At 36.9% G+C, this 26,838-nt stretch overlaps 1 protein-coding gene across 1 annotated transcript in view; it reads left to right on the top strand.

The window, feature by feature from the left end:
• Positions 1-26,838, top strand: part of EYA4 (EYA transcriptional coactivator and phosphatase 4) — a 141,994-nt gene that overhangs the window by 3,658 nt on the left and 111,498 nt on the right. Inside the window, exon 2 of the mRNA XM_083858202.1 lies at positions 14,000-14,101. Coding sequence (XP_083714328.1) covers positions 14,069-14,101 — 33 coding nt within the window. The 5' untranslated portion in view covers positions 14,000-14,068. The remainder of the gene's footprint in view (positions 1-13,999; positions 14,102-26,838) is intronic.

Raw genomic sequence — 26,838 nt, 5'->3', positions numbered from 1 at the left:
AATTTTTGGTACTGTCAGGGTTTGCAGGAAAAATGCAAACACAGGGGCACCAGACTAACAGACATATATCAAGTTGGTCAAGTATTTTTAAAGCTTTTTGGATATTCACCACCAAACCAAGGTTCGTAGCAGCAACACTCAGGTGTCTTTGATTTTTTCTTTGCGCTTGAGAATCCAGTAGTATTTCTTCTATCTAATATACCTGTAATCTTTTTGACATTTTGTGTTGAAAAATCCAGGCATTGATGGTATGCAACTGGAAGAAGAGTGTTGATATTCAGTCATTGATCAGGAGGTTTATAAATATGCCGATTAAGTGCCATTTTTCTTTTTTGGATTTAAATATTGTGTAAATGTGTGCCCAACTTAACCTTTTTCTGTCATTGAAAAGCGCTAATTGATCTTGCTGACCCTGACATAATAGTATAGTTTGATATTCGAAACCTTTCAGCTTTAGCATGGCCCTTTTATCACCCCTGAGATTTCAGGGCATGGTTCTACTGAAGGCATAAACTGCTGCTCTTGGAAAAATTGAATAAAAATGGTTATTAAAAATAAATTATGGTCTTTTAAAGTCAGTAGATGTTTTACCTATCAAAGCCTCAGACTTTACAATATACATTAAAAACTTTCTGATTTACTTGTATGTATTAGGTGACATTTTAGATGTTTCTGCACAGAAATCAGATTTTTATGAAATAATTTTTGGCCAATTCCACACGTCTGTGTTGGAATGTTATTAAATCTGTCATTAAATCAGAAGTGGTTAAAGGAACTTGGATGCACTTTGCAGTGCAAAAGCTCAGATAAGAGAAGTGCTTATATGTCAAATAAATAATAAAGTCTATTTAAAAAGGCAGTAAAACTCATATTTTTAGTCTACGTTGTAGTTTGCAATACTGCCAGAAGGATTGCTTTTGGGATGCCTGTAATATAGGACCTTAAAGGCAAAAGCTATTTTAAAGCTTTTCCTTCTTTTTATCTCTAAGCCTGAAAAAATTGTGGCATAATTGGCTGCCTTCTTGCCTTAACGTTAAACAGTGAAGATTATTTTGATGATTGGTTATCCTGTATTGAAATGTATCACTGGGCAGTCTCAGTCACAGGATTGTAGAGGCTAGTTATCAGACTTTTGAGCAAAATGTCAAGTGCTAATTGCTGTCTGAGGAATACTAAAGTTTAAGCATTTTATTTTCAATTTGTTAAAATTTTCCTTATTTCTCCAAGGGAAGATTATAATGGCTAGTGATTATCTTCAGAGCTTCTCACTCCATAAGCCAGTGAGACTTTTTTTGGTTTTAGGTTGTTAGGCTTGGGTACAAGACACTAAAGGTTGAGTTAGGCTGCAATTACCATGCATTTGAAAAGAAGTAGTTTGGAAGATTTCTATGCATGAATTAATTTGGAGATCTATGTCTTTTTCCTAAAACTAACTAACTAAATACTAATACAGTGACTTTTCATTAAGCAGCTGTCTGTAGAACTACAGTGGAGGGCAGTTCAGTTGGATGTAATTTAAATGCTGTCTCTGAGGAACTCGGTCTGCCTGGGCTGACTGAATATCTCTTTACACTAGGGCAGTGCAGGGCTATACAGTTTGACTATTTTGGAGCAGAAGATTACAGAAAAGACCTCCTAAAGCAACCTGAAAAATATTCACACAGACTGATTTTAATATGGGTGTTAACTTATTACTTACATATTTAAGTTAGTATGAACTAGATTTTTTGGCAGCATTAAAATTAAATACTATTGTGATGTGACCCAGTATAAGCTCCCATTCTCAGCAGTGTAAAAAATTACTGCTGCCTTTTTTTTTTTAATTGGGTAGATCAGTGAGTAGTTAGCCTACTCTTGACATATATATAATTAAACCACAAAGACCTACATTAAAATACCATGAAGGGTCTGATTTAGACCATAAAAGTAAAAGAAACACAGAGCTGAGTTTGCAACTTTTTGAATAATTCTCCTCTATGACTATGTGTATATAACTATTGAAATCAATGCTGGTGCATGAGGTAATTGGAAACTTAACTTGATGTTTTGTGCCAGATCCTTAGCTGTTGCAAATTGGAGTAGGAATGCTGAAATTACTGGAGTGGTCTCACATTATGCCAGATGAGTATCTAGTCCTCTATTCTTAGTTCAGTCTGCTTTTTTGGTGGGGTATTGCAATATACATTATATGTGTGAGATCACATGCACAGAGAAATGATCCCGCGATACTTAGGAAAAAAAAAGATTTAAGTATAAATGTCCAAATTGTATTTTTTTTTCTTCCATTTCAAGGCATTTTCATACGCTTGTGTTCAAACTTTTTTTTTGTAGCATTTTATAAATGACCACAGAAATACCTTTTACAGTAACTGTATCTTTGAAAATGATGCAGTTGGAAATATTGTTAATTGTATTCTTTTAGTTCTGTTAAGGCAACGTTGTTGTTCAAAGGAATGAGTAATTAGGTTGTGCTTATTTAGGGACATTTCATGAATTCCAAGCCTATTCAACGAAAGGCGTGAAGTCCATATTAAATCCCATCTGGATATTTCTTTTTATTCACTGTAGTATATTCCCAGAACATCACAGAAAATGAAGTTTACCTTACTCCAGAGAGAGCAGCTAAACGAGAAGCTCTGTATGCTTCAGTTTATGCATCCTGACATCATGCTGTATGTGAGGTCTTCCTTCCAGCTCTCCTGAGTGTACCAGCATAGACATGGTCTCACAAAATCAGGCACAGCTCAGGGAGATTATGCACATTTCCTCTGCCAAGTTCTAGCAATGCAACTCAACCTAGCATTTCTGTTCTGGTCTTCTTAGCACAGAGAACTGGATAGTTGAGAACTAATAGGGCTGAATGATAAAGAGGTTTTTACAAAAGCAGTGATTAAATTCTGGGAAAGGGTCTTGAAAATAACATTGCTTGTTACCCCAAGACAAGATTTAGCCTGTGGTAGGTTTTCCAAATGGGAAGATGAAGGTACTTTTCCATTCAGTCCCCTTTTTTTTATGTTTATTCTAATCTGGCATGATAGAAGGATCTAGTATGATGTTCAAATTAGGTGGTGGTTTTTTTTTTTTGTTTTGTTTTTTTTTTTTTCAGTTAATGGCACCTTCAGAGAAGCAATTTTTGTGTTCAAAGCACCATCTGAATTCTGAGCTCACTGTGCAGTAGTATGTCTGGGAGTTACCTGCAACATGAGGTCTTCCATCTGAAATGGCTAGATGATGTGTTTCTTAGTAATTTCTGGTATCTAGTCAGCTATGATTCAGCTTGCTTTCCAATTTTCTGACTAGATGATAGTCTGATTTCTCCAAGGGCTAGATGAGCCGTCAAATTTTTGGCATAAAACAAATGGAACAGAAGAGTTTGCTCCCTGATAGTTGTGAAACTGCCCAGCATTTTGAAGGAAGTCCAGGATTGGAACAGCAGCTTGCGACATGCTGTCCAATCAGGACTAAGTCTGAAATAGTTCGATTGTAAGGTCTGTAGGAGGAGATACAGCATTTTGCATCATTATCTAGGGGTATATCGGTTCATATAAGCATCAATAACAGTAACCTCCTGTGTAGCTAACCCTATCTGAAGTCCTACTTTTGTCTGTTTCCTGCGGTAGGGGACAGAAAAGCGTGAAGCCATGGTTTCACATTTAGTGGCAGCACTTCTAAAGCAGCCCCTTAACCCGCCTCTGCCGGCCACTCATTTGAGTTGGATCAGTTCTTGCTGTGGTTCACAAACAGCTGTGCTGGCAGCCAGGCAAAGGTCGGAATGAGTGGCAGCACCCGTGCTGCTGAGCCTGGCAGCGGTGCTGCAGAAATAGCTGCAGAACCACAGTCTCTGTTACCTAATCTGCCACCTCTGTTAACTGAAGTGCAGGGTCAAGTCTGTGGGGTAGGTGGAATTTTTCAGAATGAAAACATTGCCTACAAAAACGATCCCTTGATCTTTAATCAAAAGGTTGTGTTGGTGCAGGGATTTTTGACTAAAATTGAAGTAGCTGCAAATAATTTGCAGATACGTGTGCAAGTTAAAACAATAGGGAAAGTACTGGGGCCTTTGGAGGGGACAGCAATGATTTTCTTGAAGGAAGGCAGGAGTTCAGATGTGATACCAGATGACAGAACTTTCCCAGATCTTTGCACTGCTGTCCAAAAGCTGGGCTTGCAGGGAACAGGAGGAGCATAACTCCACTAGAAGTAGGACGTCACTGCCAAGGGCTGCAGCGCTCGTGACAGACTGCATTCTTTTATCACTATTCCTGGGGAAAGAAGTGCAATAATTTCTCAGAAGTGGCCATTACATAGCTGTCACTGTAGACAAGTGCTTAATTTATGGCAACTATTTTTTATTAGTCTCCACTGTCACAAAGTATTAACTTACAGGCTATCACGTTCCAAATGCCTTTTTTTATGTTGTTCCCATATAACACTAAAATATGCATACTATACCGCATCATGGGTTTATGAACACTCAAGCAAGCCAAACCAGCGATATTATTTTTGATGTGAGTACAAGTTTGATTTCCAAAGATACGTGTAGTGATGTAATAAAGTTCTGTAAGTCTGTCTTGAGTTGACATGACTTTTTGATTAATAAAGTTGAAGGATACAAAATCAACTTGGCACAAATGAAATGGATTAAACGGCAAACGAAAGCATAGATTTCACAAATAGTTACTTGTTAGTGAGTCTTTAAAACGGACACTGCTACAAAGGGTTTTTCAGGAAGCAATCATCAAATCAAAACCTATTTATTATTTTAACAGTGACACCAAGATTAGTAAGTTCTACAAGAAGTAATACTCTTGATTAGAACAATTGCTGACCTAATAAAAGACATTTTTCTTCTTACAAACTTCCTTATACTTCTATTGTTAGACTGTAATGCCTGAAGTACTGCTACTACAAAGACCGAGGGATTGGTGAATAATGAGAGGAGCAGATTGATGAGGGTAGTCTGGCTCATTGAGTAAACTGAGGACAAGCAAAGAGTAGGTACTTCACTACAAGCCAGAGTTTATTTTAAAAAAACCCCAAAACAACAAATGGAGGCCATAGCAAATGACAATGACGGTATCATAGCCAGAAAAAAAAAAGGAGTAGTAACTTAAACTAAGTACTCAGCAGAGTGGGTTACATTAGCTGTGTAGGTAGTATGGGTGCAACTACTACTGCAAAGCTGTACTCTTTCTTAGCTTTAGAAAGGAAGCTTTAAAAGATTGGAGGTTTCAGATTTAAGACCAGAGGAATAATTAACTATTGGAAAATGTTTCTTCCAGGGAATTAACCATATTTTTTTTAGTTTACCAAAGGAGAATGTAACATAGTTTGATCATAGCTAATAAATATCTAAATGAAGAAAAGGAAATGTGGTAAAGGATGCATTGTCAAAGCAGTTGTTTTAGTTAAAATCTGAGAATACCTGTTTTTTTCAATTACTTTTTGTGGTACTGCTGGCTCATGGTGAAAGAGATTTGCCTGTAGGATTGCAAGCTGTTCCATGGATGTCACAACATTTCAGTTGCCTATGGGGACTGCTGATGGCCGGGAGCCGAAATGAGTGCAGACAGCTCATGTGAGGATCAGCAGCATAATAATGTAGATTACACAGGACATCTGCTATGGAGTTTTAAATTTTCTTTTTGCTGGACAAAGGTGGTACTTAGAAAAATTTCTACTTTCAGTCATTGTGCTCTGATGGTTTCAATTTGACTTGATGGCTGGGGTGCAGCAGTATTAGTTTTGGTGAGTAATAATTGTCATTCTGTTATGTCAGAAACACCCGACGTGCATGCTGGCACCAGAAGGAGTTCTGTATGCTGGGACAGTTGTGCATTCACACTTTTTGTTTCCCATTGTTCGTGGAATGAAAAAAATAACAGTAAAATGCAATATTTAGGGGTTACTGTCAATTTTAGTTAAGAAAAACATTTCATTTCTTCTACCAAAGCGGAACCAAAGTACCCAGGTTTCTTTTTGGTGAGTTTATTTTGTATTTCTTTCTGACATTTCAAAATGTCCCGTTCAAGAATTCATGTGAGACACTTGGCAGTAACAGGAGTAGCAGCTGCTGAGCAATGAGTCTCACACCTAAAAAGGATGGGCATGCTGCAAACTTCCTCCTTCACCAGGATGTTTCCTGGTAAGCCCAGCCAGTATTTGAGCTTCTACAGTAACTCCCATTGCATCCTCATACTGCTGAATACACGCTTCAAACTGTGGCATGATTTTAAAAGCAGATAGGATGAACAGGTACTATGCTGTCACTGCTTTTGTGATACCATGTGGTTGGGTTCTTTGCATGAAGTTTTTCAACCTTGTAAAACTGCTGTTTGCTTTTACCTTGTGGATATGCTAATTTTTAGGTTCTCCTAAATTCTAAAAGGTTTTTATTTTAGAAATAACAAGGAATAGAAATAACATAATATTCTATGTTTATTTTGTGTCACAAGATTTTCGAGGGTTTTTTAAAAATGTAAGAGGTAAATTTGACATATTTTTAGGGAGAGGGAGTAAGAAATAATCAATATTTTCAAGTTGACAGTGTATCTTTAAATATTCTGGCTAACCAAGTATAGCCTTTTCCTTTTTGTTTTCAATGGTTTGTTTATAAATAATTGAGATGTTTTCTTTGGTTTGTTCACAGCCATTTTCTACAAAAAAAGAAAAAAAAAAGAAAAAAGAAAAAAAAAAGAAAAAAAAGAAAATTGTCTCAGAAGTTAACCAAAATGTGCTGTGTAGTAAAAAACAAAATCCTTCTTCCTAAAAAATTCTAGTTGTTTAAAACACTGAAATGTCCAGCTTGTAGGAAATTTTTTTTAATTAAAAAATTGAAAAGAGCATGTGTGTATCTGTGGCATCTTTGCATTACTTGTTTGGGTTTAATTTCTTTTCCTTGGGAACTACCTTTCTTATCACTTTATTTTTAGGGGAACAGAGTGGGATTCTAGATTAGATATGTTCATAAATTGAGGCCAGAAACAGTATCAGCATTTGTTTTATTCATTCCTATCTGGAAAATTCTGTAATTGATTAATTTGGAATGAGATAGACAAAGTCTGTGTTGCTGCATGCCTTATCCAAGCATGAGTGAAGAGGTCTCTCAGAGCTGGGAAGCCCCCAAGCATCAGTGGATTTGTAGGTCTGGTCTCAATCTTAGCAATTTCACAGTGTGTTGTGCATTGCTAGGATAAGGGGGGTATTGCTGAGTTTATAATTCTGTATTCTTCTCTTACTCATTACACATGTATGGAATAGGAGGAGTAGGAAGAGTAGGGGAATGAGTTTTAGTCATATTTGGGTACCTGTAGATTTAGCATCCAAATCTGCAAAAGATAAATGCTGCCCAACATGTTCTTTTACAAAACTAAAGTAAATGAGATCCAGCGCTTGCAGTTGTTTGTCGTGTACCAGGAGGTCTTTCTGTTTTCCCCATTTTTTTATTGTATGGTGGTAGTGTCAGCAGGCAGATCTGTCATGGAACCTTTTTGTTCCTTACCTGGTTTTCGTACCTACCTGATGCAGGGACATCATGGTCTGAGCTGCTCTGCTTTATTTGTCTTGGTGCCTGCTTTTGACTGGTACCAAATGGTTTTGTGGTCATGTGACTTGTTTCTAAGTTGGAAGTTGCACGCCTGATGCAGAGTGGCAATACCATCTTAATTTTTCTTGAATAAAATGTCCACAAATGCTACACAAGCAATGACATCTTTCAGCAAACTCAGTTCAAGGAAGCAAATTACACTAAACTGACAATCATACAAATATTTATTGAAGACCATGCAGAATTTGCAAAACTGCGTCTAACAAATGTATAGTGAATTGCATGAAAGTTAATAATTTGATTTGAATTTTGAGGAGATTTCAGTTTATTGCTGTTTGGTGGCATGAATCTTGTCTGTTTTTATTACTGTATTTAACGTCTGGCATGAATTCACATGCTCAGGAAGGAAGAGAGAAATAACAAATTATGTCACCGTTACAGATGTGGTTTTTTTGAGGAGAAGGTAGAAGGAAACTAGATGAGCTCAGAACTGTAAATGTGTGGAGGATGTTGAAGATCCCATGCCTGTTCTTAACATGCATCCTAACTCAAGATCTGAAAATAAATGTTGTGTTAGCAGGAACAATCACTATTTCATGTCCAGCAGGGATCATAGCAAGACTCTAAGCCTAGTAATGTCTGACATCACACCTTGAAGCTTATTAATTTCAGAAGCACATTTTCTGTATACATTGGAATATATACCATATACCCAGTTTAGACATATGCACATTCTCGTGAACGTCCATGCTGGATAAGTGCTGGGATGAGGGTGTTGAACAGGTCCTAAAGGGTGCCCCCTCCAAGTAACCAGCACACTGTCACCCAAGTATTTACTGGGAAAATGAGGGCTATTTGTAGAGAAAGCAGCTGGGTGGGTCCATTTGCTTTTCAGCTCATCCTGGAAATTCCTCCTGTATTCCTTCCCTGTTCACAACAGTGTATGTGACTAAAACACATGTTAAATTGTATGAGTTGTTCTGTGAAATCCCGGCATAATTAAGATTATTCAAAGTAAGGAGTAATCTATCTTGTCTATTTAAGCAATGCATCTGCAAATGCAAATCGATGTAGGCAGGTTCTCAGCAGAACACAAAACTCAGGGAAGACTATTTCCTTCCATCAGGGCTTACTGGAAATGCCTGGAGCTAAAATCGGTGGTACATGATGTGATGGCTTGATGTTCTCTCCACCGCATACCAAGGGCTCTGGGTGAGGAAGGAGTTCAGTTTTTCAGAAGTCCCTAATATAGAAGTGGGAACTAGATGTGCTGCAAAGGGTTCCAGAACACTTTAAAACTTCTCTGGGAGTAAAATTCTCATCCTCAGCAAGCTATAAATGGACTGAAATCAGACAACCATATTTAACTCGCTACAGAGGAGGGCCCAAGGAAAGGAAAAAAAGTACTAGAAGAAGAGGAAGGGAAAGACTATATTCCCTTTAATTCTCTAGGCTGTGGAGCGAGATTTGTTTCTGTAATGAAATAGGAGGTTTTCAGGACGCTGACTTCACTCATGTTGATATCAGATAGTAGACACCAGCTAAGGAAAAGGCCTCAGCTAAACCTAAATACACATGCAAAATTCCTGAGCCATTTCTGCTTTCAGCAAGAATCCTTCTGGAATGAGAGAATAATAATAATAAAAAAAAGAGAATTAAAATTATTTATGAATTCTGAATTAATTTCTGCTCACCTGCCAGTTTTCCTCAGCAAAGAGCACATGTCCCTGATGAGGTCATACTGTCAGGATGGCTTTGTTTGGCAGACAAAGTTGAAGTTCTAATAAATCAGCATTTGATTTCCTTTTAATTTAGGTTGTATTTTGTATTTTTCACATGAGACTTCCTGTGATAGGCATACAGACAATCAGACGGATGTTTTCTTATGTAGAAAATTAATGAATATTGGGCAGTGCCTATTTGTTACTGCCCATACCCTTTCCCCTGCTCCTTCAAAGAAATAGGTTTTGTGGGAAACAAATAGCATGAAGTACTCTAATTTAATGAGATTGCAATGCATATGCAGTACTTCGTTGTACTGATTCAAAAGCAATTTTCTCATTACCTGCCTTGCATAACCTTTCACAGTGCCATAAATGTGCTTTCTTCTACTCAGATATTCTGTAGGAATGGTGCAAACCCAAAGTGAGACTTGCCTTGAGAGACTGTGAGAGTCTGAGCCCTGGAGCTTGTCCCTGCTTACTGGTTCATGTCCTGCATTAATTCTGTGGCAGCTATCAGCACTTAGTCCTATCACAGGTTTCTGAAGTAGGGCACTAGAAAATGAGAAATTGCTCTATTTGTGACCACTTCTCTCTTAACATTGTGACTCTCAGCCTGTGGCTCTGACAGAAATGACTTCTTCTTTGTGGTGGAATGAGTTCTGTAAACTACAGAAGCATCCTTCTACTAGGCTTAATTACCAACATGTTTCAAAAAGTGTTAAACAATATAGTATATTTGTCTGGGCTCATGAAATTTCTGTACAATATAGTGCCAGAGCATCACATGGTATAACCTCAGTAGAAGCAGGTATTCTTTAGATAAAGCAGAATAAAAAGAATGTGAAACTGTGCCCAAGATGATCATAATGTGGAAACAAAACAAAAAAAACAAAAAAAACCAAAAACCCCAAAAAACAACAACAACAACGACAAAACAAAACTAAAACAACAACAAAAACAAACAAACAAAACAAACAAACCCACCAAAACAAACAAACAAACAAACAAGTTGTCAAAGCTGAGGCTAATGCTCTCCCTGCCCCTGAATTTCTTTTCAGAAGACCAATTCCTAGTGGTTGAAGAGAGGACTTTGTTCCCAAGATTTTGTGTTGAAGTGAAATGGGGGAATGTCTTTTGTCTGATGGCCAAACTCCTCTTCCAGGTGATGGATTCTTATTGGAGATCCATATCCTCATCTGGTCAACTGGAAGACCCTGAAGCAGCCTCTGAGATACTCTTGGGAAACATCAAGTGCTTTAATGCTGGGCTTTACCTGTGGGTCCCTAAGATTCACATTCTATCTTGAGCTTGTGGAAGTTGCAGCACAAGATCATAGGAGACATCCCATAGAGAATGAAATTGCATTTCACTTTCAGTCATTTATAAAGTAGTGTGCAGCAGATCCTCAAGTAGTTTGTTTTTTTTTTAACTTATGTGTGTATCTCTGGAAGGAAACACATGTTTCTCCTCATGGTCAAGTCCTGGAAGTTGCAGTTTAAATTTGATGAAGTGTTTTATTCCCCCAGATAAAAACAAATAAATAAAAATTAGATTTAAATGCATTTGTTGATGAGGAAAGTCAGGAATCCTCCTAATTAAGACATTTCTTAGAAAGGTAAAATTTTTATCTGGGAGCATAAAACACTTCATCAGTTTTAAAGCCACATCTGCAAGGAGTGGATAAAGAGGAGAAACAGGCAATTTTCTTCATTCTGGCTTGTCTGTGAGTCTAGGACTTTTAACAACAGTTTTAAAAAATATTTAAACCCAGTTAGAAACACTTGCAACATAATAGGGATAAGAGTGCCCTCCCTCCCTCTGTTTTTAATCTGGTTCTCTTGATGGAATAAACTACAAGGTTGAATTGGTAACTGGATTATTGCCTCATAAAGCAGCACGAGGTTACTATTATCCTTTAATTTTATATCTTTATTAGGGAGTAATGTTGGTCTTATTTAAATCACTGACTTCTCTAATGGTTTTTCTCCCCTTTTACAAATTTATAAAACTAAACCCTAAAGGATTTGGTCTAAGTGCAATTGGCATAACTGCCATTATAAAAATCTTTGTGTTAGCAGTTGGTTATAATCAACCGCTTTAACTGGACTCAGAATGCAGCAGGATTTAGCTGTTGATAGGTATAGTAATACTGATAAAATATTATTTCTGAATTTTATTTTAAAAAGCTCAATTTCCAGTAAGAACTCCTGAATTTTGAGGCAGTGTGAAGATGAAGAGCAGTGCCCTGAAAACTTATAATGCAGCACATTTGTGCAAATGATCGATTTAACATATTGTATATTTCTGCAAAGATTTTAAAAAGCTTGTCTTTGTCTTGCAATTCAGTAAAGTAACTTTGAAAATTCATGGAAGTTAGTCTTTTTTTAGAAGGCAACTAATACAAGTGACATATTTGATGATGTGTTCCAGTAAATACACCCACCTGAATTTTAGGACACAGCTCATAGTGTGGGTGAATCATTGGCAGTTCTGTGTAATAAAACTCCTATTGGATTTGTGTCATCAGGATGTATTTAAAATATTGATACACTGGGGTTTTTTTTGAAGAATGTGACATCCATCTGTTGATCTCAGTGTGCTTTGCTTAAGCATCCATCAACAGGGAAAGAAACATGGATCTCTTTGTTCTGGTATAGCTCTGCAGTTGAGTTATGGTTGACTTTTATACAGAAAGTGAAGTATCTGCCACCTCCAGTGACCAACTGACAGAATTAGAATTTGAATGCAAGCCAGGTACTGACTTTTCAGTCAGTACTTAGAAACTAGTCAAATAATTTGTTACAAATTTTGTATTTTGACCATTTTTTTTCTGCAGGCAATCTTACCAGTTTAAAAACATGAACACACTACAAACTTTTAATTAAATCAAAGCAGATTTTATGTTTAAGTTTTTAATGGAATATTTTAGTATCAGTCATAAAAATCTCTGTGTTTGCAGTTGCCTCCTTTGATTGGGACTGCTGCAGGCAATGCCATGTAGACCTGCTTTCTCTTAAAATATACATTGTTCATGGCAGGCTCCTTTCTGAAATTTGCCTAGAGTGGGTGTTTTAAAGAAGCCCTTCAATTCCCATTTTAGCTTCATTGAACAAAGACTGGAGAAGATATTTAGAAACACACAAGTGTGGGCTCCACATTGGCCAAAAAATCATGGGAAGTGGTTATAGTTTTGGTGAAGGCATTGTGGGGGAAGACATTGATGTCTTGGATCCCTCTGAAATTGAGAAGAGATTAAAACCATTTTGAAAAACAGGAATTATTTTCAGCTGTTTGATACAGTGAAATATATGCAACATGGTTTTCTTGCAATTTATCTTTTCCTTGTGTAACATCAAGGCAAAAAAATGAAATGTGAATTAAAATAATTTTGAAACTTAGGCAAGAGGGAAGAAAGACATGAGGGTGTCATTTGGTGGCAGGAAGAAGCTAGGTGAAACTTGAAAGCAAAGTAGATAAGGGCTGTGCAGATGTGTGTGGTCTAGAAAATATCTAATGCAAAACAAAATGAATTTTTGTGAGTTACGTTTTGGAGATTAAGTGGAAGTATGACAAGTAAGTGGAATTTGAGATTAATAGAGGAGGTATTCACAGGGCAGTGCAGGGCAGTGGATGAGAATATGTGGGTGCCATGGCTCGTTCCACATAGGTCCCGTGGATCTGGTTCCTCACAAATATTCTGCAAGTGCCAATACAACTGTTTATGTTTTACCCTTGGTTGCTTACTGGTCAGAGTTCAAAACAGAGATCCATAATATGGTTATGTAATTGACCATAGTCTCAGGTTATTCCTTGTGGTGCCTTCTTGATAAACAAATCTAGGTAATATTGATAAGCAATTCCAGGATGTTTGGCTTCCTTAATATATGTGTTTACATATTGATTTTTTTTATGTAACATGAGCTTTGATTAATATGATTATTGCATATATAAAATATCCCTGCCAAAACCTTTTTTTTGGTTCTAAATTATGCAAATTTGCATAACTCCAAAATGGATCTTTTTCTTATAATTGAGACTGCAATATAATCATGTAGCTTTATAGTTAGGGTTAACATGATAATTCACAGGCAGAACTCCTAGAAAATAGAATTTTCCTATTGAAGATCTCCATATTTGATGAGACTGATTCACCCTATTAGAGAAGGCATAGACATAGGAGATAATTAGGATAATGTCTGTCATTTAGCACTTTGTAGGGAACTACTTGTTATAAACCACTTTGTGTATTTAATTTAATCATAAAGGAATTTAATGAACCTTAGGGAGAGGACTTCATGCTGATAACTGCATAATAACCTATTTTTCTGCCAGACACGTAATGGCTAAGAGGTTATCATTAAATGTGTATTAAGCAGTTCTGTTCTATAACTGTCTTTCTAAGATGTTCTCTCAAGGGTTATCATTTATTGACTACTTAAACAGCTGCCTGCATTCAACATTTTCACTTCTTTATTGGTTTGTTTTCAGAGCTATTTTTTCTCTTGAAGGACTCAAAAAAAGTTCCCGTTTCTGTTGGTGTATTTTAGATAGTTCCCAAAATCGTACTGAAGGTGTAGAAGCACTTCATATGAAATTAATCTTCATATGGGAAGTTTGCTTAGGGTTTTAGTGAAATCACAACCTCAGGGTGTTTGTTTATTGCAGGTTTGCCTTAGAAGTGAGGACCATAGACTAACATGTAATTTTTTAATCTTCTCTTTTAATTTAGAATACTGAGCTGTAAATTGAAAGGAAGATAATTTCTGCTTGTGGAGGAAAAGAAAGGTGAATAACCTCAATGGAAGACTCTCAGGATCTAAGTGAACAGTCAGTAAGTACAAGTGTTGCTAAATTGAATGGAATAAATTGAACTCTGTTCAACCAAGTTGTATGAAAGGATTTTACTTTGGACTTGAAAATTATAGTAATATCTGAGGAAATCTTCTGAGTTCCTTGTTTGTACATTAAATGAGTGGTTTTAATATTTTTTCCCTCTTGAAATGAGCAAGATCTTTGTTACATAAGATTTTGCAGTGCTACAATTGTTGGAGGGATATAATTAAGCTACATCAGAAGAATAAAATGTTAGAAACGTGCACAGTGGTATGTCTTGTTCAAATAATTGCATTAAAATGTATATCCATCGTGGTCTGTCAGTTTTTCCAAATCAAGGGTTGCCAAAAACAGAAACAAAGTATTTCAAATGGCCAGACTGTGGAAGATGACATCCACTAATTTTTTCAGGGTTCTCTTGGATGTCTAGTGGTTTGTGAGAACTGGTAGTCTATCCCCCTGCCCCATGTCAGAGGGAGACTCTTCTTGTCACTGATGACATTTCTGGGGAAAATGGGGTGGACATTTCTCCTCCTTTATCCTTTGTTATTTTTCCTTGCCTTTAAGGATATCATCTCCAGACCTCCTCACCACCAGACTGCAGTTCTGAGGAGACAGCAAGCTCTAAGCAAATTCAGAGCTCTCTGGGCTTGCCATCCACTGTATTAGGCTTTTATAATCTTAATTTTCTGCTGTTTCTTACTTGACACAATAGGGACACATTTTGCCAGTACCATGATCCCTACAATTCTCAGCTTGGACTTAGTGTACTAAAGATGAACAAAGGGATTAAGTATTTCTATTTCTGACATGCTGAAGGAGGTTATCTATGCAATGAACTAGTTTGAATATATATATATATATATATATATTTAAACTTTTATGGATAACACAAGTGCAAGGAAGTGGGAAGGGTTGCATGTATTTCTAAAATGTCAGTAATTTTCTTTAATAAGGAGTACTTTGCTCCTGGCTGAGTAGCTCCTGTCTGAGACTTTATCTTGGACTAGAGTTTTATTACTGATTTTAAATGGTACAGGACTGGAAAGTCTTAACAGTGTCTTAAGTCCCCATGGTGGCACTACTTGGGACAGCTGCACGTATTTATGTATTTAAAGTGTTCCCAAGCAAAACTTTAGAGCCTGTAAAAGCTACATGGCTTCATAATTTAATAAAGTTTTATAAAGGTCATAAAAGATTAGGCAGAAGTTCATCTCTTGCAGTCTGTGAAACAATTTTTCTGTAGAGTATTCACGGTGTTTTATTAATAGGAAGTAGATGAGCTAGTTTAGGTTACTGCAAAAACATCTTCGTATAGTAGTTAAAATGTTTTTGCAACACTGGATGCCTGATAAATGCATATTTTAGAAGGAATTTTATGACCCCATCATAGTATAATCTCTGTAGTAGTTCTCATAATTTTTTCATAGCTTTATACTACATGTGAAAATGGTCTGCAGATTGCAAATTGAGGTGAAATCTGTGCTGTGTTGCATATGAAGGTAGGATTTGCTGTCTATACACTAGTGTCACAGAAAATCATAATTCAAGACAAGTTTATTCTTCTTACTCTTCACTAACACTGTCAGAATTTGAAGGTAAATGGGTGGGAGAGCCATTTCATCACTCCCTTTATCCAGGTGGGCACTGAGATTAAAATCTCACCAAGAGCTTTGGCACTGTTCTGAGCAAAGGAATTGTGTGAGCCCTGTCTGCCTAGAGCAGGCACTAAGCCTTCATTTCTCAACTTCAAAAGCCATTTCACTGTTGCATTAAACTTCTCTCTCAGCCAATTTTCAGAAGAGAAAAGAGTGTCTCTGGCGTAGTTCCTTAAAAGCCACAGGGTATGTCTGTGGGCTAGAGATCCCAGGAAGCAGGAGGCTTTGGTGGTCTAAGAAGGTATCAGATGTATCTGTTTAAAGTGTAGCTGGTGGTACTGGTTAATGTGTTTTATACTGGTTAAGCTCTGGGCAGTTTCTGCCCATCAGGCAGGATTTCTAATTCTTGACATGTTCAGGGAGCATAAATACTTCATTGCAGCCTCAAAATATTTTTTGGGAGCTAAATGCATAACATTTAGAGCATGAAAATTCATGGAGCATAAGGGTCTGTTGCATGTGTATTAGACAGTATGAATAAGCATGAGTGCAAGACCTGTGCTCAAACTTGTGCTGGTACCTTGGCTTTGAATAGTCTAGTCCTTGGTTACTTTAAAAACTGCCTTTCTTTGCAGCTGAGATGGGTTAGAAGGTGTTTGCTTTTGCATGGTGTGTTTGATAGACAGCTGAGTTTTCTGAAGAGAAAGACTCTTTTATTGGATAATTTCCTTGGGCATTCTGTTAAACAATCTTTCATCCTTCCGAAAAGAAGTCAGGCACAGTTTCTTGGTACAGTGAATAAGATTAATTTTCAAGTTTTTATTTAAAGACAGGAAATTATTCTAACTTTTGAGAGTAGATCATCCTCTTGAAGCATGGTATACTGTAATGTAGCTTTTATTCTGACAGTCATCTCCGTAAGTTTGAGATCACTATTGTTATTTTAATTCATAAAAATACACCGTTAAAAATGATTGGTTCTGTGATTCCTATCCTGAAAGTACATCAGTTAGGTGAAACTTGTATGATCATACCTATGAGCAATTCCTCAGCATCCCTGTTGCCATATGAGAAATAAATTCTTCCCCTTTTGTCTCAGAGCAATGACTGCATGACCACACACTGCTTCAGAAATCTGTGCTCCCCTGTTCTCAGAGCCTCTGAAGAGTTGTGTTTGACTGAATTGAGCAGCTGCTGTTTTCTGAGATGCCAGCTTGATTAGATATAATATATATATATACCATTTATGACATTATGTCAGTAATTTATTTGTTTTTCCTATTTTTGACCAGAAGTCAGTCTACTTGCCTAAGAGTTGTGCTGTAGAGCTTCTTGTGCCCCCTTTCCTTTGCCTTCTCCTGGGTGGCAGGGGTAAGGAAATCAAGTCCTAATCAAGATCATTCAGCAAGAAAAAGAGTCAGAATCAGAACAGAGTTTATTACACTTTGCCTTTCCTGTCTTTACTCATAACTGAATAGATGAATAGTTCTATTTTGAAGAGCAGCAGGAAAATGATGCAATTTACTAGCTGTTGCAGAGGTGAGCTGGGATCCATCCAGTGAATCCTTGCAGCTGCCACGGAGCAGTCTGGGATGAGGCCTATCATACTACTACTGTACTTCCTAGAGTGGGTGCATGTCCAGAAAAGCTCACAACTCTCTTTTTCTTTACAATTCAGATGCAGAATATATTTGTATACCCATGCATGGGATTTTCTTTTAATTTATGGGAAGACTCAGTTTATAGCATTCTGAGTGAAAAAGAGGAAAATAGTAAGATATGCATTGCACAGATAGGAGAAAATAACCAAATGGTCCTTTTTATGTTCTGGTGTGAGGTCTGCTACTTACCAAGTGAAAGAATACTTAAAACCACATAAATTGGTCTTGAATGACCAGATAAAGCTATGTTAAAAGTTCTCTTTGTTTTGAAATGGAAGAGAAGGAAATTTTACAGATCCTGTATTTATGAAGAGTCAAACAACAGGGAGACAAAAGTTTTCCAAGACTAGTCTTGGAGATGTTAAATAAAATAGTAAAATTTTAGCAGCTAAATAGTCCTCCGATGTGCTTCAGTATAGCAGACACACTTAGGATTTTGAGAACTACAGGTTTACACTCTTTATTTTCTCTCTTTTAGTCATCACTTTCTGTTCAGTCTGTATTAATAGAAAAAGAACAATTTGGCTGCTAACTTGCTAGTTTAGGGTTTCAAAGGGCCTTATTAGAAACTGGTGTAATTTCATCCCCTGGCCCTTTTATATAACAGCCTGCATATTTAGATTACTTCATTTTAACCTAGAATTAAACAATAGATTGCAGTGCTGTGGGACAGGACAGTAGCAGATGTGAAGCTAAACCTGAATGAACAGGTTTTTATTTTTGTGACATTTGGACTATCATCCCCCTTGTGCCCTGGGTAAGTTATTTGTTTTTAATCAGATTGTATGGACTGTTTTACCTGTTACTTGCATTTATAGCCCACTTGCAGATGGACGATCCTTGGCAATCTTTTTTGGACAGTGTTGTTTCCCTGTTTTTGTTTTGTTTTAATGTGTGAAGCTGTCAGATGTGATCCCTTTGCAGCTCAGTTTTCAGCTGCAGCTACTTCTCTGCTGCACGAGCCCTGTACCTGCAGCATTCAATCTTCCTCACCCCTGTGGTGGGCAGCCTGCTAGCACTTTGGCTGGAGCTCATTGCAAAGAAATGAAAAGTACTTTAAACTGAATTTTAAAATGCTTTGTTTCACTGTTCTGCATTGCAGCATAGCATGTTGTGATTCTTATCTCTGTTATATCAGTATTTGTAGGACTTTGAATATTACAGGCAATTCATCTTCTCAGGTTAGTGATGTTGCTTTAAAAGAGATATCTGGAAGTTATCTACTCTAGCTTCTGGTCATGAAATGCTGGCAGTATGCACAAATACTTCAGTTAGGAAAGCAAAGAACATTGAAGATAGGTAAGTGAAGAAATTACGTATTAAGTAAGAAAAAAAATTAGTTTCCTTAATGAGTGATTATTTGCTTTTAATTGAAATCAGTCATGGAAGAAAAATGCCATAAATGCAAGTCAGCTACAATAGAAAGTAATAGGAAGCCAGCCTGTCTTTTTGAAAGTTTATTTCAAAGTATTTTTTAGAATTGCTTAGGTATTATACTACCTCCTTTCTGCAGACACAGTAACTGGCACAGAGAGGTGGCTTGCCATAGAGGATCCAAAATTATGACCCATTTTGAATTACAGTAGATCAAGAATAAAGTGTAATACAATAATTCCTTGTCTCTCAACTAATAGGAATTTGAGGTGGAAACATCATCCATGTTTTTCTATCTCAGCTGCAAGACCTTTACATATGACATAACAACTTCTGTGAACACACACTTTTTTTGCTCTTTCCTTTGTCCTTTTCCACTTCAGCATTTCTATACAATAATACACCACTGTTAAATTTGAAGACTTTTTTTCAAACTACATTAGTAGTTTTATATATATTTTATTTCTGTAATTTGCCAAATGGGACAGACCAAATGAGACAGCACACAGAAGCAATTAATGCTTTTGACATACAGAATAAACTGAATTGACTTGTATGTGGTATGAATTGCATATTATTGGAGAAATAGTTTGGCATGAAAGATACAAATGTTCACTGTTTATGTACATGTAATAGAAATGTGCATTTTTTCTGAGTTGATTAAAAAAGCATGATTATTTGAAAGCTAAATAGGCAATCTCTTAAAAATGTCTCCAAGAGTATTCTACAGAATAATATCCATGGCTTGTAAACTTGCAAGATGGGATCAGAAGAGGCATTGGCAAACAAACAGAAATGCTCCTGTCATTGTAACTGTCATATTTCCTCTGGTTCAGCTCCCTCCCTGTCTCCTGGAAGATGTTACCATGTCAGTATCAGAGGCTTAAATGGAAAGGCACTGTATGGGCTTTATTTAATAACAAGAAAAACCAATAAAAGAAAATGTTCTGCTGTCACATACTGTCCTTGGACTGCTGACAAGGACTGACACATAGCTACTATATAGTTTGTTATGGCTGGCATTTCTGGTTCTAGAGAGGCCCCAGACTAGAATTTTAGGGATAGAACTACTTGAGAAAATTGCCACTGCTATAAGCTACATGAACTTTCCTCAAGGTAGATACCGTCTTCTGTACAGAGTTCTCCAGGGTTCCTGGAACATGAAATTCTCTATTACTAGGGATGTTACAGCCCTGATGTGATGTGGCTATCAGGGGTGACTTCTATGGTATTGAAACAGGTAACACCACTAGAAAAAAAATGGTGAAAAGTTGCAGGTGAAAAAAACGGTCTTCAAGGCCTGAAAACTGGGCCAGCTTAGACCTTCTTTGAATCCTCCACAAGGACCTGCTCACCTACGAAAAGGTTTGTATCTATGCATGCATGCATAAGATTTGGAACATATGAGTCAGTCTAATAAAGGTACTATCTCTCTCTATAAATGGGGTTTTTAAGAATAAATCATCAGAATCACACAGACACATCCCAGACTCTGCAGATGAATTTTGCTTGTATGATATGACACTTGTTCAAGGTTTTAAAATACCAAATTTATAAATGCTATACTTCTAATTGATTTTAATATTGAATTTTAACTTAGAATTACTCAAAATTTCTGAAAGCGTCCACATCTGTCCTATTTGTGAACGCAAAATGAAAATACAAGTTTCCTTAGCACAGGGATTTTACATCAGCTTAGGCTTTTGATTTTGACAGTGTCCAGGTGAAGTTAACATGTTCAGAAATGTTTTCTTCTTCAGTAAAAAGGGGTCAGGGTTTTTTAGTGAAAACAAAATCTTCAATATTACAGCAAATCAATCTTCTCTAGCTTTTTCATTTTACAAGGCTAAATGCGCAGTGCCTTCATGCCTATTAAATAACTAAATCTACATTTTCACATGAAAAGCATGGTTTACACTGACCATACATTTGATTTCTACTCTATTGATTATCGTAAAAAGTCCAGATGCAGCAGTGTGCTGAAGAATGTGTGGGACTTAGGGGATGTGATCAAGCCCACTTAAATCAATAGGATTTTTCATGTGCCTTAAGTTAGGCATGCGCTTAAATACTTTTCTGGAAAAAACTTGGAAATACAGTACAAAATAAAAGCAATAATTTCAGAAATATTTTAATAGCAAATACATCTGAATGATTTGTGGCTGTGGCTAAAGTTTATTCAGCATCATTCAACACTCATGGTTTCTTTCCTCTCCCTATAGTAGCTTTTATCTGAGCTCTACCTCCATATCCAAGTGGTTGACTTGCAAGTCAACTTGCATTAAAAAAAAGAATGACAGGGAGAAATATGAAATAATTTTTAAATAATAAAATGGCACTAGGCAAAGAATCTAATATGCTATTTTATAAAGTATGTCTTGAACACATTGGGCACGTGCTGCCCATTAAACCACACTCCCATCCTTTTTCTCTTTAATATTAAGTTAAATCTTTAGCAATGTGAAGAAAACGTTAAAAGCATTGAAATATTTTGGCTACAGTGAATGGAAACAGTTTTGCCGTAATATAACTTAAGGCAGAATTTATTCCAGAGGATCCCATTGGGATAACAATGTGAAATTCATGTTGTTAATTTAGTTATTTATTAATTAGTTAAATAATTCATTATAAGATTTGTTCCTGCTCATTCATGCTCTTGAAAGCAACACCTGATGCTCTATGAGAATATTGTCATGGCAGCATCCTTTGCCTTGCATCAGCACATGGACTTCAGCAGTGATTGTGCTTTAGTCAAAGAGGTCACCAACTCAAATATGAAGCAACTTGCATCTGAGAGACCCAGAGATTTGTGTTGGAGTGCTACTCTTCTAAAGGCAAGCTCTAGCTGAGAAGCTGAGAAACTAGGTGTGTTTAAGTGAAGACTGAACAAACCTCTTGTTAAATGTAGCAGCAAATCTAGTTTATCGTATCTCTCCCTTTTTTTGTGTGTGTGTGTTTTTAACAGCAGAGGAATGAATGTTAGCTGACCATGATTTTTTGATTCTTTTTTTTTGTTGTTTTGGTTTGGTTTTGGTACTGGAAGCAGGGACTAATGGGATTTCTGTCATGAAAAAGAGCATCTTTTATAGTGCAGGTCTTCAGTTGTTCCAGTTTTTGTGAAAGCTTACTGGGCTTTAAATTTTTAGTCTTTGGTCCTGAGCCACATGATTATTTTCTTTATGTGATTCAGTCAAAGTATACAAGAGAAGGAGCTAAAGCAAACATCGCTTATTTCTGAAATGAGAAAGAATGTTTTTCTTATTTCAGTTAGCAATTCTGTTAAAAAATTATACAGGTTTTCAAGTTTCAGTTTGTCATACAGTCATCTTCCCTGTGGGACTACTCATGGCTTGCAGAGAAATGTGTTGGGCCGCCACCTGAGCATTTTGGGGATTTACATGGTAACAGCCCACGGCTTAGGAGCCTTGTGTTGCTGGGCATGGCAGTGTAGATACTAAATTCCATCCATTAAAAAGTCAGACTCTGCTTGTAGCTCAAAATCCAGTAATCTGTGCTTAAACTGTTTTCAGGGATCCTTTTTACTGACTCTGTGCAAATAGGATTTGTGCATTTACCTGCCCAAGTCTGAGAAAGAACTTGCTCACTAAATGGTGAGCCTCATAGTGGCTCTTGAGCAGTGAGGAAAGCCTCCTGTTCCTCTTTTTTACATCCATTGGAAGATTCTTAATCTGTTAAAATTCTTCCAGCAACCTGTGCCTTGAATGCAGCACATTGCTTTCCCAGCAGTTCAGGCCTTTGCTTGAGTGGAATGGGCTGTCATTTCCTCTCCTCCTTTTTAGTTTGTTTTCTTTCTGCTGTGAAATAAACTTGACAGTATGACAATTTTTGAAACAGTGAAATGAAATGTGTGGAGTATTTCTATCATTCAGTGGGTTTTACCATCAGAGAGAGCAATGCATTCCGTAGTTAATGGTTAGTTCTACTGGTATCCTCTGTTTTACTTCGACCACTATTTAACTGCATTTATTTAAACAGCCTGGCTCTGACAGGCCCTGATGCTTTAGGAGCATCTGAGCTTCCCTTGCCTTCTCTTGCTTGCCCTGGTTGCCATGGACCATTCCAGGGCACTTCTAATTTCATGCACTGGATTCACTGAGTCTTCACTGCACTGGACACAGGAGCCTCTGTCTCAGGGAAGTCCAGCACACAGGAAAGAGTGGATGCTGTGCACAGTCAGTCAGATGCTGTATACAGGGGTACAAGTGTTCAGGAGCTTGAATCCAACTACTGTTTCCCTTTACATATGTTTAATCAGTTTCTAATACACAAACTGAGCTGCTGGTAATCCATTTCCATTATCTATTTATTATTTACTTTTCAAGAGGTTAGTTACTCAGGCTAAGCTCAAGTCATTGGCACATTCACAAGTTCAGCTTATGCTAAATAATCTTAAGAGCTGTATTTCTTTATGTCTTTCTGTATGTACTTCTTCTTCCATGTAGTAATAGTGGTTATGGTGGTACTGGAGCTTTGGTGGGCTATGGACATGCAGATATCCTGCTGTTTATCCTGTGATCTAACTGCCTGTCTAACATGTTCTCAAATTCATTGCCCAAGTTAAACAGCTCTGATAATGAGTTTTCATGAGTTTTTACTGCATCAGTGTAAAACTAATGATTAACCTGTAGCCTCTGTAGTGTGGCACCTGCATCTAGAAGCTTTATAAAAATGAAACTAATTTTATCCCCTCATCCTATAGCTTTGAAAGGTGCAAGAGTGAGTTTGTAATTTCAAATGGAATGCTTATTAATAATTGTAGTAAATGATAATTCAAACCATACTCCTCAGGGTATCACAAATGAAAATCATAGGCTTTCAAGAAGCTGATACCATATTGCATTTCATGCACAACTTGCATTTAAGTCAAGGAATCCGGAGTTTAATTAATTGAAGGAAAATCGTACATTTTCCTTGCAAGATAATAGACTTAATCTGAAGATAACTGCAAATTGAAAGTAGAGGAAATAGTCCTTGTAGGATCAGAGGCAGTTATGTGATGCATCATTGGCTGATTGTTCATAAACTTCTTCAGTTCTTTCTTCTTAGTACTAGGGTTCAACAGTACTCAGTTTTGATAAAAGCAAATACATGAAGGTTTAACATTGATCTGAACTTCCCAGGTTGAAATAATACCTAACTTTAGAATAAACAGGGTAGAATTAGCTAGCATTTTGAGAACTTTATACTGAACTATTTACTGAAAACCTCTCAGTTCATGTAATTAAACTGTATTTTAAAACATGTCTATGGAAGCAGATGTATTGCAATAATGATACACTTTATCTGCTTTTCTGATGCTGCTGGATATCTTCTGTTTTGGACATTAACCATATAAAGAGTTCTTGAAAGTCCTGGTGTTGAGCTGTGATAAATAAGACTGAATAATTATGTAACAAGACATCCTACCAAATATAATAATAGATTTGAAAAAGTGACTTGTTTCCAGTTGATAGTCTACAGATCTGCTTTGTATTTTTATCTAAATACATGTGTATTGATGAAAGAAGACTTAGAATTGCTTAGAATATAGGCATTTGGAAAATTTTGTAGCAATGCAGCTGTAGTTAGCCAGTTACATCTACAAAAAAATGAATGCAAATCTATAGCCTGATTCCAACAGAGTTATGCAGCTGTAAAATTCACCTATTGTTGAAAGCCTATCAGTAGGGCATCAAGCAGAACTACCTTCCAAAAACCTTATGTCAGCACTTAAAAAGAGTAGGAGAAAAAAAACAGAAGTATGTTTAGATTGTGCTAATCACTACTTTCATGTTCTGTGGTGTATGGGAAATTGTGTATTTTTTCAGACAAGGAAATCTTGATGTGGTCAACATGCAAAAATATATGATGATAAAAACCAGACTACAATGGTCAGGAAGCTTGTACTACATGCTCCTTAATGGATGAATTAATTTCTCATGCCTACTGTGCAGTTCAAAAAGACCTGTGTAAATATGTCTGTATTGAGTTCCATTTGTAACTGGTCTTGCAATAATATTCAGTTAGTACTGCAGATATGACCTGATTGTGGATCTGCAAATCATGCAGCAAAATTCAACAAGCTTGCCTGTAAGAGTATGGAGCTGAGAAATAAATGTAATTATCCCAAGGGCAGTGCTATATTCCTTGCTGTCTGGTTTCACCTAATGTGATATGCACTGAAGAAGAAGGATGCCAGATGGTTGAGAAAGGGTTGCAGCCCAACTTCTTTAAAATCACCAGTTACAGAAATCCATCTGGCATAGGCCAAGAGCAGGAGCTGACCAACTAGCTGTCCTCTGATTTCCAGGAGTCTCAAGAGACATCTTTAAGGCCTTGAGTGAATATGTGATGCAGTGCCTAACCAGGAACACTGTAGCATTTCAAAACATCTGAAATTTTCAGCTGAATGCTTCACAGTCCTCAGAAATTATACTTTCTGATAGCATGGTTTCACAAAAAGATAAGAAAAAATACCAACACCTGTAATACTTACCTCAGTTCGTTTGGAAAATTTACATTTTCACAGAGGAAATAATCAGTGAAGAGTATACATAGGAATGCATGGGTTATGGGGGATTTTCCTGCAAATTTTCAGTGCTGAAATAAAGCAAAAGATGGAAAATAGCATCCATGGGGAAAAAAAGCAATCACCTGTGTAAATGATGACTGAGGGGATACTTTGACCAAGTATATACAGTAATGCAGAAAAATGAAATGCAGCAATGCTGCCTGCTGGGGTGAATTACACAGACAGGGCTCCTTGGCTGTTGGTTTCACTAAGCCACTGAGTTTACTTTTCATTTTTTATAATTTTCAGTGCTTCTGCTGTAGCAAAACATCAAAGTGCCATGACTGATACTTGAAAAACGAAATGTATGTCTATGGGACATACAATCTATGGGAGGCCATTGGAATATTGTCTGATGTTTGGAGCTAACTTTGTCTGTTCCTAGTATTCACTTATCTTTACTACTAGCTGCTGGGAGAGAATGGGAGAATCAGTCCCTGCTATTCTGCTGCTGCTCAGTGATAGATTTTGAGCTTAATCTTGACAGAAAATGCATCTCAGACAATCAGACCATTATAAAAGTGTTGAAGCTCATTAGAGGCACGATGTGTTAGTATATGCAGAGAAAATCTCCAGCTGCCTAATCTTTATTTTAGGGTGGTTTTTTTGGTTTGTTTTTTTAAATATCCTTCCTTGTGTCTCTCTCAGGGGAGCATAAACAATTACCCTTGAAAATTGGGGTCAGAGAACGGTCTTCAACAGATGCCACAGTGCAAAGCAGGCAGCAAAGGCTTGTGTGTAAATTTGTGTAAAGAAGGGTGTTTTATGGTAGTGATAAAGACCTCTGCAGTAATCTTTTCTCTGTTACGAATACTCTGTAGCAATGAGGCCTTTGTATTTGGCTACATAGGAAGGTAACTGTCATGTGAAGACAAAAAAAGTTCCTGCCATTGTCTTCCACTTCTTGGTCTACAGTAAACTTTGTCCAGCTGGGGGAAAAGACTACACTGTATTCTCATCTATAAATGTTACTAATGTCACCTGGTAAGTTTACATGTATGATTTTTCCACTTTTCCAAAAGAAAATGCTTCCATTCAAATTAGGGTAGCCCAATGAGTGATTTACCCAGTTCCAGACTAAGGTATGCTTGCAAGTTTGAATATATGAACTCCACTGGAACTTGGCTTTATTCCCAGGGCTTCCCATTTAACATCATATGGTACATACTGTGAAGGTATAATACCCTGTAAGTCAGAGACTTAATGATGTCAGATTAAAGGGGGAAATGGAGAAAAGATCCATCTTGGAAATTAAGAGAAGCTGTAGCTGCCTTCCACATGGAAAGCAAATGATGAAATAAGTCATTCTTGCATTCCTGGAGCAGACAGGACTATTCTGTATTAATAAAAAGCGAACACAAAAAGTGCAATAATGGTATCGTGCAGTGTGTAGTATTTGGCGCCGTTTTTCACCAAAAGGACACATAACTGGATAGATGTCATATGGGCTTGCAACCATCCTTCAACTTTTTTCTTCTTTTTGTACTTCTCTTAGTTGCCTGAAGAAAGCTACTAATACACACTTTTCTAA

Source organism: Zosterops lateralis, assembly GCF_965231275.1.
Source record: "Zosterops lateralis genome assembly, chromosome: 3".
Classification (NCBI taxonomy): Eukaryota; Metazoa; Chordata; class Aves; order Passeriformes; family Zosteropidae; genus Zosterops; species Zosterops lateralis.
Note: the sequence above shows the minus strand (reverse complement) of the source record. Positions and strands in the feature narration are given on the sequence as shown.